We start from the raw sequence: 10,503 nt of genomic DNA, 5'->3' as shown, positions 1-10,503 counted from the left end.
AAGAAAAGAAAAGAAAAAGAAAGAATCAACAATGGGTGGGCTGGCTTCAGTGAATCACCATATGTCGATCTAAACAAATATTATGCACCCATTGATATTATAATCATAGAAGCTGTGAAGAAAACACGGGAAATGTTTGCTCTGGCAGATGAGAAAACAAAATGTAAATGATGTATGCACTCGGGCTGTAGTTACCTAGGAGGATGTGTGCGTTCTCAACAGACTATGGCCAATAAGCTATGATGACCTTTTCAGCGTCTCGGTTACATCCACGTGGTTCATTTCCTCACCTTCCTCAGGTCTGGACTCAAATGTCCCCTTCCCGAGAGACTGTCCCCTGAACACTCTGAGTTTCCAGCTCCACCTCCTCCCCCAGCCTCGTCTCCTCCATGCTCCTTGTAGCCGTTATTATCATTTGGCATTATCTGGCCAATTAATTGTGTTGTATCTCCCTGAACTTGCCTGTAAGTTGCATGAGGGTAGAGGCTTTGATCTATTTGCTCACTGCTTTATCTCCAGCTCCTGGAACAGTGCCTGTCCAATGGGCACTCAGTAAATATTTGTAACTGAATAAATCACACAGTCAGTATGCGTCAATCGTCAATCGTCAATCGTGTCTGAAAGCCGCATGCTCCCTCTATAGCTGTCGCCTTGGGGAACAGGTTTCCCACGGCTGCCGGCTTTCTCTCAAGAATGCTGCTGTGGCTTTCCAGAACACTCCACCCCTCAGAGCTTGCATATCCTTGAATGAGGCAAATCTTTGTCCTTTGAGAACAGGTTTGATTTTTGGCCAACAGCCACCATTAAGTTGTAGCCAAGTGTGGTGAATAAGCTAGATGATTAACCCAGATAATATAATCCCAGGTCCCAAATACAGCATGACTCTACAGGAAGGAGATTAAACTGACTCCGGGAGCAATTTCCGAGAAATTCTAGAACAATGTGAGCAACGGCAGTGTCACTGGAAAAAAGTCAATGGCCTAGATAACCCTGGCTACCTGGACACTAGCTGTGATGGGAAGAATATTAATTTATGAAAATGCAACTTCCCGAAGTGGTCACTTCTAGGGGACAGTGTTCATTCAGATGCATCATTTCTGAGACCCTGAAGAAAAAAGACCAGTCACTTCTTTACACTCTGTCAATGTTCATACAACATTTGGGTGAAGCCCGCGAGTTCCAGGCCTAGGGCAGGAGCTGGGCAGCCTGTGGGAAGAGGTGGGGAGGTCTGGGAATGCCCCTCCTTTCCAACCCCAGTGCCCTGCCACAGGGTCTGATGGCACCTCAAGGACCCAGGGGAAGAAGTGTCTCATAACTACTAGAAACCTGGTTCCATCACAAGGCAGGAAAGTGGATGAACCAGCCATGCTGATGAGGAGCAGAAGCCATCTTCTGTTTCTTCTTCCACTGTGTGAAAGTTAAAATAATATTTTGTGGCTCAGATGGAAACCCCAGATCTCATTCCTATCTGGATTACTCACCCCCAGTTCCCAGGATAAGGGGCCAGGAGTGGATCAATTTGTTGATTAGAAAGGGCACCCATAGGTCTGAATGATACCAACTTCCCTCCAAACAGGGGGTCCCTAAATAGTTGCCCACACTCGGAAACAGTCAGTGGGGAGACTGAGGAGGCTGAAAGAAGAAGCTTTTGCTCTCCTAGGCCTGGCACAGCTCTGCCCCTTCTCGAGGTCAGAGCTCTGCAGCTGGCCTCAACAACTGCTAATTTATTACTTGCATTAGGACTGTCAGGAACAGTTGTTCAGGCTGTGCATTGCACAAGCACACTATGTTTGTGAGGGTGCCAGTCACTTCGTAGACATCGCACGTTCATGACAGTAATTCCAAGCAAATGGCAGTAAGCATTCTTCTTCTAACAAAACCAGTATATCCTGTCAATTTTCTAACAGAAAGTGGTGTCTTGGGGAATGGGTATAATGGCAGCCTGCGTACATAGATGAGACCCATAGAGAAGGAATTGGATGCAGACTTTAGAAAGCTGCCTACAAACAGGACAGCTTAGCCTGGCACTGCCGGGGAGCTGGGGAAGGGTGGTGATGACTGCCATCCCAAGCTGCTCCAGGAGCTGCTACCACAGCTTAGGAGCTGCATCTGGTTCTGAGATTGCTCCCCAAGCCCAAGGTTTCTTCCGTAAGCATCACTGGGCATTGCCACCTTGGGCAGTGTTCACCTCACCTCTGAAAGCTGATCAGCTTGCACAACTCCCTAAGCAACAGGGGAGTAGCAGGGTCTGGAACAACCCCTGGCCCTCCTGCTGTATCCCCCCGTACTCCCCCCTGAGCAGGATATTCCCCATAACCGTCAAAGAGGCCTCAGTACCCATCTTGTCTCTATAGAGAAGGGAAATGTAACACATTTCTCCTGGATGAGGCTGAGAGTGTGGAGCTCCTTCCCTCCAAGATGCTTGCACATGGCGGGAGTTGCGAACTCAAATTCTTACAGTGGTCAGGCAGGTGATGTAAATAAGTCAAATGGGTATGGATGAGACCATAGAGAGCTGTTGGGACTTTGGCAAACTGGGATGTAAAGCCCTACCCAGAGGGGGCAGCTGCTACTCACCACGGTGGATTAGTGCCATGCTGGAAAAGCTCAGTGTGGCCTGATCTTCCAGTTTTTTCAAGGGAAGCTAGATTCAGATTTGAAGGTTTCTGTGTAACCTTCAAATCATTCAATATTGCCAACTAATTAAAAGCCACAGCCACCACGCTATGCAGGTCAGATGGTGTCTGGGGGCCAGATTCAGCCTGGCAGCCAGCGGTTTGCCACCTCTGCTAGAGAGCTGCATGGCCTCCCAAAGGAGTCTGGAGAGGCACAGGCTGCTGCTAGGGGCGTGGGAGAGGAATTGAAAGGGGCTCTCTGAGCCTCTTGGGAGCAGATCAGTTCTGGAACTTCGCGGCTTCTAGCCAGCCCTGAGAAAGGAAGACCTGGTTTGGTCTAGATCCTGCAGATGTTCACATCAAAGAATGCCAAAAATATTATAATGGCCCAACCCCCAAGCCCAGATTCTCTCCCCAAAAGAGGTAACAGGAGGCAGAGAAGCAATAGCTAGACTGTAACCCCTCCTGCTTCCCCATAACTCCCAGGCCTGGTGAGTCCTTAATCTAAGGATGAACATAATCTGAACTCAGGTATGCAAGCCTGCATCAGCTGGGGCCAGCAGCTTCCTCAGGTTTATTACCCATAAGGTGTTGGAGAGAGAGAGAGAGAAAGAGAGAGAGAGAAAGAAAGAGAGAGAGTGTGTGTGTGTAAGCATATAATTAACTACTCTGAGGTGAATATCTTTTACAACATTTATAATGATTTCTGTAGGATAGATTCCTAGAAATGGCAATGTTGGTCAAAGGTTGTGTGTGTTTCTAAGGGCTTTGATAGATAATACCACATTGCCCTCCTGAGAGGCTGTTATTAATTTATGCTTTTGCCAGGAAGATGTGAGAAGATTCAATCTCACAGCTGTTGCCAACACTGGGCATTGCCATTAAATTAAGTGTGTGTGTTTGTGTGTCCAAATATACATACATGGTAAATACACATTGGTGACTGATATGTAGTTATTTAATCATTACTGAGATTAAACACATTTTCATATTTGTGTTTAATTTGCCTCTTCAAAGCGCCCCCTTCCCTGTCGTTTTGTTGTTATTGAGCCTACATTTTGGCCCCATGTTCTACTGAGGCTTTCCTCCTTCTGGACTGAAGGGCTCTGTTTTTCTGGCCTGAGCTCCCCCCATGGCTCCCCCATCCTCTATGTCTCAGGCCCGGCCTCCAGGGCAGTCCCAGGGACTCCCAGATCCCTTGGAAGAACCCCTGGAACCAACGCCCAGTCTTCCCGGAAGCCACTCCTGCTCCTCGTCCAACCCTACTGACCTCCTTTTGCTGGCCAGGCTGCTCCTAGGCCCCTTCCCACGGAGACCTTGGCACCCCCAGAGCTGATGGGATGCTGCTGTCTGGGAGAGGGTGTAGGTAAGCCTGATGGGGCAGAGGACAAGCCTAACTGCTGCCTTCTCTCTCAGGGTCCCTGTGAAGGAAGTACTCCCTGGCATCATTAAGCAGGGGATGAACTGCTTAGAATCTCAGGGCCAGAACACAGCTGGTGACTTCCTGCTTGGAATGGGGATCTGCAGAGGGTCTGCCAAGAACCCCCAGCCTGCCCAGGTTAGCTGCTTAGAACCTCGGGTAGGAATGGGAGTGAGAGAGAGCTGGGGGCATTGCTCGGAGTGGGTTAAAGGACTTCCCCCTGCTTATTCTGCTCCTCTGCCTACACCTTACACAAACCCACTTTGCCAGGGGCCCCTATACTCTGCTCCCACGCATTTGTATCCTACGCATTTCAATATGCCTGTCACTTGGGTATCCTATGTGCACCACTTGCTTTGTCCTTTCCGAGGGAGAAGTGCTGCCCAGATAGTGCCCAGTTCTCTCCTGAGATGCAGCTGGGCTTGGCTCATGTGAAAGGCAATGTCCAAGACTCCCGTGCACACATGAGTGTTGCACCCACATCAAAACTAAAGCAGGTCATGGAGACCCCAGTGAGGACCAGCTCCCAGCTGCCCTGGTTCCAAGTCTTGTAATTCTCTCCCATCTCCCACAGTCCCTGGGTACAGCCGTGATTGCCCTCTGGCCAGCTCCAGCTGAGCTCCCCCACCTCAATATTTTATTATCAAAAAATTCAAACATACAGAAAAATATGAAGAATTATATAGTGAATACCCATACACCCACCCTAGCTCCTATAATTATTCATAGAAATCTTACAAAAACATGCCATGTGTTTGCTTCATCCCCTACCTACCCGTCTCTCCATCCATCGCTGTACTTTTGACTTGGCCTTTCTGCTCCCTGCCTTGCAGGCCTGGCTGTTCAGTGACCACCTCATCCAGCAGCAGGGGAAGTGCCTGGCTGCCACCTCCACCTTGATGTCCTCTCCTGGATCCCCTGTCACACTGCAGATGTGCAACCCTAGAGAAGGCAAGCAGGTGAGTCTCCTCGCCTCTGGCACAGAGACCCAGCAGCCCCAGGGGACCATGCCTCAGGGTGGCAGACCCTGGCGGGACAGACCCCAGTCAACTCGAATAATCCCTGCAGAGCAAGGATCTGGGGCAGAGGGGGAGCAAAGTCTACATCTAGATCAAGCCAGTTATTTTACCCATGAGGAAATACTTCTTTGGGTAATCATTTGTTTAGTGCCATCCTGCAGGCTGTCAGCTCCACGAAGGCAGGGACCACTTGTCTTGTTAACGCTGTATCCCTAGCTCCTGACAACCACTATGGTTCAAGTAAGTGTTAGATTTTACGGACAGCCTGTGTTACATGTTTGAAATAGATCATCTCATCTAATCCACCCAGCCACCCAGCGATGTGGGTTCTAGTACTAGCTTCATTTTATAGGTGAGTCAACTGTGGCTCGCTGAATCTGAAGAACATATGTCAGATCACACCGCTGAGAAGGGGTGGAGATGAGATTCAAACCCAGGTCACTTTGACTTCTAGGCCCACAGTCTTAAGCCAGCACATAGTAGGTGCTCAATAAGTATTTCTTGACTGCTGGCAGACTGGGGAAACTGAGATCCAGACGCAGTGATGTCCAAGCTGGCATGACCAGCCTCATGTGAGCACTGCCTTTCCCATTCATCCAACACTGTCACCACACTGTCACCACTAATCCTGGGAGACAGGTCAGGGTCAAGGAAGACACTGATGCACAGAGAAATGAAGTCACTTGCTCACGGTACACAGCAGCAAGTGACAGTGGCACCAGAAGCTGGATTTCCAGAGCCAGCCAGCATCCTTCTGTGCTGCTCCCTTCCTTGCTTGGAGGGCTCCCTCACTGCCCAGGGAATGGAACCCAAAGCCCAGAGGCTGCTCCAGCGCTTCCCCTGCTCACCCTCCTCAGAAGCCCTCCCTCTGCCTCCTGCTGGCCAGCCTGCAGTGAGAAAGGTGTCTGGCTGTCTGATTTGGCCCGAAGGTTTTCCTCCTACTCCCTTTTTCTTTGCCTGGGTCAGCATGTTTTTTTTAAGGATGAACAGCAGTTTGTTGTGCCGTTCTGGAAAGCAGCCATATCCTCTCCGTCCAACCTGTGTGTGTGTCTGAGGGTTTTGTGTGCCTAGCCTGCTTGCTGGGCCTGTGGAACACTTTAAGCACTTTCAGATGAAGGGGGATGCAGCCCACCCACAGCCCTGCCCTGCAGTGGGGCCAGTGCAGTGTCCCCTGCGCCTAGAGCACCCACCTCTCTGAGGGCAAATCCTTGAACCCATGCCGAGGGCAAATCCTTGAACCCACGCCCACCCCCTCTCACTAAGGAATTGTCTCCTAGCAAAGCCTCCACTCAATTGCCCCTCTGGGCCTGAATCACCCATTTCCCCCTTTTGCACTGACCCAGCCTACAGGGTGTATAGGAAACTCCTGGGACATGTTCATTCTGCTGCTACAAGTTTTGCCAGGCTCCCAATGGCACTCTGGGTGCCTGTGCCCCTCTTCTCCCAGGAGGACAGAATGAGCAGCTATCCCACTGCCAACGCTTTCTGGAATCCGGGCCTTCCTTCTTGGTCCCCCGCTGGTCCTGTTTCCAAGGCTAGCTGGGTTTCCTGTATCCGAGAGGCTCCTGTGCCTCAGACCAGGTGTGATGGAGTCAGCAGGCCCCAGCTCAGTCTTCCCTTCCCCTCCCTTCATCTCAGTCTCCTCTTTATAAAATAAGGGGCTCCCTCCCCTGCTACCTCACAAGAAATCCACAAGAACCAAGAAGTGGAGATGGGACAGTGCATGATGTGATATTGTTTCTCAGACAAGCCCAGAATTCAGTGACCTGGAGAGTCAAGAGGCCCGGAGACTGGGCCTAATAGCACTGACAGGAAGTGAGAATCCTGCAGTTTAGGGACCACGTCCTAATGATTGGGTGATTCAATCATTCGTTCATCTTAAAACAAAATGCCATTGGGTGCCTACCTTGTGCCAGAGAATGCACAGATCATGTTGGCCACAAGGATGAAAGGACATGGTCCTTGACCCCCAGGGAGTTTAGTGGAAGAGAAAGAAGGGAGTGAGGCCCACCGTATCACAGAAGGCTAGATGCTAAGGTAGCACTGAGCACCAGGGCTCCCTGGGCTGAGGATGCCTATATGCTCTCCAGCTGGGCATTGCTGGAGGTTTGGCCTACATGAGGTAAATGTCAAGGGCTAGAAGTGCACGAAGAGACAGGATGCTGTGAGCTGTGGGGGATCCAAAGGCCCTTGACCTTTGGGCTCTCTGCAGGGCCATGTGGGCCCAGAGAGGCTAGGTCTCAGCCCTACCTTTCCCAACCCGGGAAGCCCAGGCTCCACACCTGCCTTCCACCCTGTGTGCACGGTCCTCCACAGCCCAAATCCTGGCCCTGTGGCTGGGTGGGCTAGTCTTTCTCCCCCCAGCTGCCCCCTGTCCACCCACTGCTCTCAGAGCCCTCTGGGCTCCCTCTACATGGTCACGAGCACTCCTGCCTCTAATCAAAGACATGGTGAATGAGAGATGGAAGAGGGGAGGTGGTTGCATGGGAGGCAAATAGGAGAGAAACCCACAATAGACCTGTCTTACTAGTAGTATTCTCCCCTGAGCCTGGAAACCCAGGTCTCTGCCTCTCATCCCTTCTCATAAAGCAACACTCCGTCCTCCACCCAGGCACTTCCATAATGTGGTACATTATGGAAGCAGCTCTTCTCCTCCTTATCAAACCCAGGGACAGGGAGGCACCAGGAGGTGAAGGCATTTACCAGGAGCCCCTACATGACTCTGTAATGTGAGAGCTCCCGTCTCCCGCCACCCCGCTGGCCCCACATGTTATCCCTACAAAGAAGGCAGCTCCCACTAGGGGTGTAGATAAGTGGCCTCACAGGTCAGTAGCTTAGGACTGCAGGAAGAAGAAATCATGTCTGCCGAAGTAACAGATTTACCTAGGCTGGGACTGACAAACTCAAGTGCCTACAGGGAGCTGGTGGGAAAACCCCAATAGGAGAAAAGTTGGGACCAGGGAGGAACTATGGTGAACTGGAGAGCAAGAGCCCTATATAAGGCAGAGGGCAGATCCTCAGCCCCAGCAACTGATGCCACCTAAGAAACTGGGCCCAATCACTAAATAGAAGCTAGAAATGCAGATTTGCACATGGCAACCAACCTAAACTGTAAATAAGAACAGGGTACTTCTGCTTTGCCTCCTCTGATCTAGACAGGAACTTCTGCAAACTACAGAAGCAAGAGCCCACTGGGAAGGGCAGGGCTTAAAGCTTGTGTTAGGGGTAGGGTGGGGGCAGCCTCTTACGTAGGAACACACAGCCTGGTTTACAAGGGGCATGACTGGGCATGGTAGCTCTTGCCTGTAATCCCAGTGCTTTGGAAGGCCAAGACAGGTGGATTGCTTGAGGTGACAAGTTTTATCTAGACCAGCCTGGGCAACTGCAAAAAATTGAAAAATTAGCTGGGCATGGTGGTGTGCACGTGAAGTCCTAGCTACTAGGAGGCTGAGGTAAGAGGATTGCGTGAGCCCAGGAGTTCGGGGCTGCAGTGAGCTATGGTGGCACCACTGTAAGATCAAGATCATGTCTAAAAAAAAGGAGGAGGGAGTGTGTCCTAGTTATATACAAGGGTTACGTACATGCACGTGAAATGAAAGTACAACATTATTTTTTAAAACCATTGTTTTCTCCTTCTTCTTTTAACCCATCTCCGTTCCTCCTAGAAATGGAGGAGAAAAGGATCTTTCATCCAGCACTCAGTCAGTGGCCTCTGCCTGGAGACGAAGCCTGCCCAGCTGGTGACCAGCAAGTGTCAGGCTGACGCCCAGGCCCAGCAGTGGCAGCTGTTGCCACACACATGACGGTAGCCCTGGGGCCTCCTGTACCTTTTGCATGAGACTCTGGGGCCGGAAGGGGGTTAGGGTGGGGGAGTGCAAAGTGGGCCGTTCCCATCCCCTCACATTTCCGCCGGGACCATCAGCAAACACCCACCACGACACACGTTCTCCAAAGCTTGTTCCAGGAGGGTGCAGGTGGGCACGCCCCATGCCCTCAGCGCTGTCCTGGCCTTGCCCCCGGGAGAGGAGATGGTCAGGGTGCCAGACTATTGCCGGGTAGAGACTGAGTAGGTGTCCCTGGCCCTTTGTCCTCTCCCTTGGCACTTCTTGGGGCTGGGACTATAGTGTGTGGTCTCTCCCTTGTCACTTGAGGAGAACAAGGACAGAAGGCCACATGGGGGCCTGTTGGGTCATGAGGCCCAGTGGTGTGGGCAGGCAGGGCGAGGAGAAAGTGGGCAGTGTGGATAGAGAGGCTGAAGGCTGGGAAAAGAGGGAAGAAGGGGAGAGGGGCAGCCTGCAGGGGCAGGAAAAGAACAGGAAGGAAGTAAGAAGCCCAGTGACCTGTCAGAGATGCCAGGCCCAGGGTGCTGCTGGGTTGGGTGGGGGATGGATGGGGTCTTGGCAGCAAGAATGGGTAATTTGCAATGAATGTGGATAGAAGAGCAGCAAAGCCCCAAAAGAACAAGATCTCTTCCCCAGGACACAGTCCCTTCCACACTTTACCAGTCCCAGGGCCTGAGCCCAACGCTGTACCTCGGTCCTGTGCCTGCGGGTGCCCATGTTCCTTAGCAAGAGGCTGCAAAGGGATCTCTAGGGGAAGACTCCAGCGTAGTTTATCAGACAGACTCCACTTCTTTTTGGCCATGTGTCAGGCTGAGACCGCTCTCTCGGGCATTAATGAAGGGCTAGTGCCCTGTCCCTGCCGTCAGGTCCCATTGAAAAGACATGTAGCTGCACACATCCTTGAGTAGCCGCAGCCTCGTTTGTCATTTTTGACTCCTGCTTTCTCAAAGCTTTTTGCCTCTTTCAATACAGCATCATGGATCAGTGTGGTTGGAAAGAAGGGACCTCCTTTCTGGACTATGAACAGCCCCTACGTCATTAGAGGCTAAGCCACCCAGTCTCAGCCTCGCCTTTATTCCCCTCCCCACTACAGGAGGGATTTTTTTGAAGGATCAGCTATTACACTGGGCTGGGAGGCTGGCTGTGGTTCCTGTTTGTGTAGAGAACTCCCAGTTCCTTTCCACAGCCACTGAGAGCATATTCACACATCTACCCCGCGGCCTTGTCTTGGAACTGCTCCTGCTATCCCCACGCCTTTCTTCCCTCACCCCACTGGCTCAGGAAGTGTGACCTTGGGCAAATGATTGTTGGCACCAGGACCCTGGGAGTCTCCCTATAAAGCAGACCAGCCTGGGGCAGATACATCTACTGCAGGAGCCCCCTGTGTTTCATAGGCCAAGGATCCACACACCCATAGAGAATTCATGGATTCCAGAGGGTCTAGGAATCTCCTGAAATTGTCCCTAAAATATTGCATGTGTGTGCATAAACGCATTTTCCTGGGAAAAGAGTCCATGGCTTCTTAAAGAGGTCCCTGATCCCCAAAGGGCCTGAACCTCTGCTCTGGATTGAAGCCACTGTCTGCCCAAGCTGCCACCTCCCAGTCT

At 51.4% G+C, this 10,503-nt stretch overlaps 1 protein-coding gene across 2 annotated transcripts in view; it reads left to right on the top strand.

The window, feature by feature from the left end:
* The window catches only part of GALNT16 (polypeptide N-acetylgalactosaminyltransferase 16), a 92,026-nt gene extending 82,709 nt beyond the window's left edge, over positions 1 to 9,317 (top strand). For both annotated transcript variants that reach the window (XM_032245809.1, XM_032245807.1), the window contains exons 14-16: positions 4,032 to 4,173; positions 4,869 to 4,994; positions 8,720 to 9,317. In XM_032245809.1, coding sequence (XP_032101700.1) covers positions 4,032 to 4,173; positions 4,869 to 4,994; positions 8,720 to 8,857 — 406 coding nt within the window. In that variant the 3' untranslated portion in view covers positions 8,858 to 9,317. The remainder of the gene's footprint in view (positions 1 to 4,031; positions 4,174 to 4,868; positions 4,995 to 8,719) is intronic.
* Positions 9,318 to 10,503: the final 1,186 nt, after the last annotated feature.

The sequence above is a fragment of the Sapajus apella genome, unplaced genomic scaffold, assembly GCF_009761245.1.
Source record: "Sapajus apella isolate SASKATOON/1434 unplaced genomic scaffold, GSC_monkey_1.0 scaffold59, whole genome shotgun sequence".
Classification (NCBI taxonomy): domain Eukaryota; kingdom Metazoa; phylum Chordata; class Mammalia; order Primates; family Cebidae; genus Sapajus; species Sapajus apella.
The sequence above is the reverse complement of the archived record's forward strand: the minus strand, read 5'-3'. Positions and strand labels throughout refer to the sequence as shown.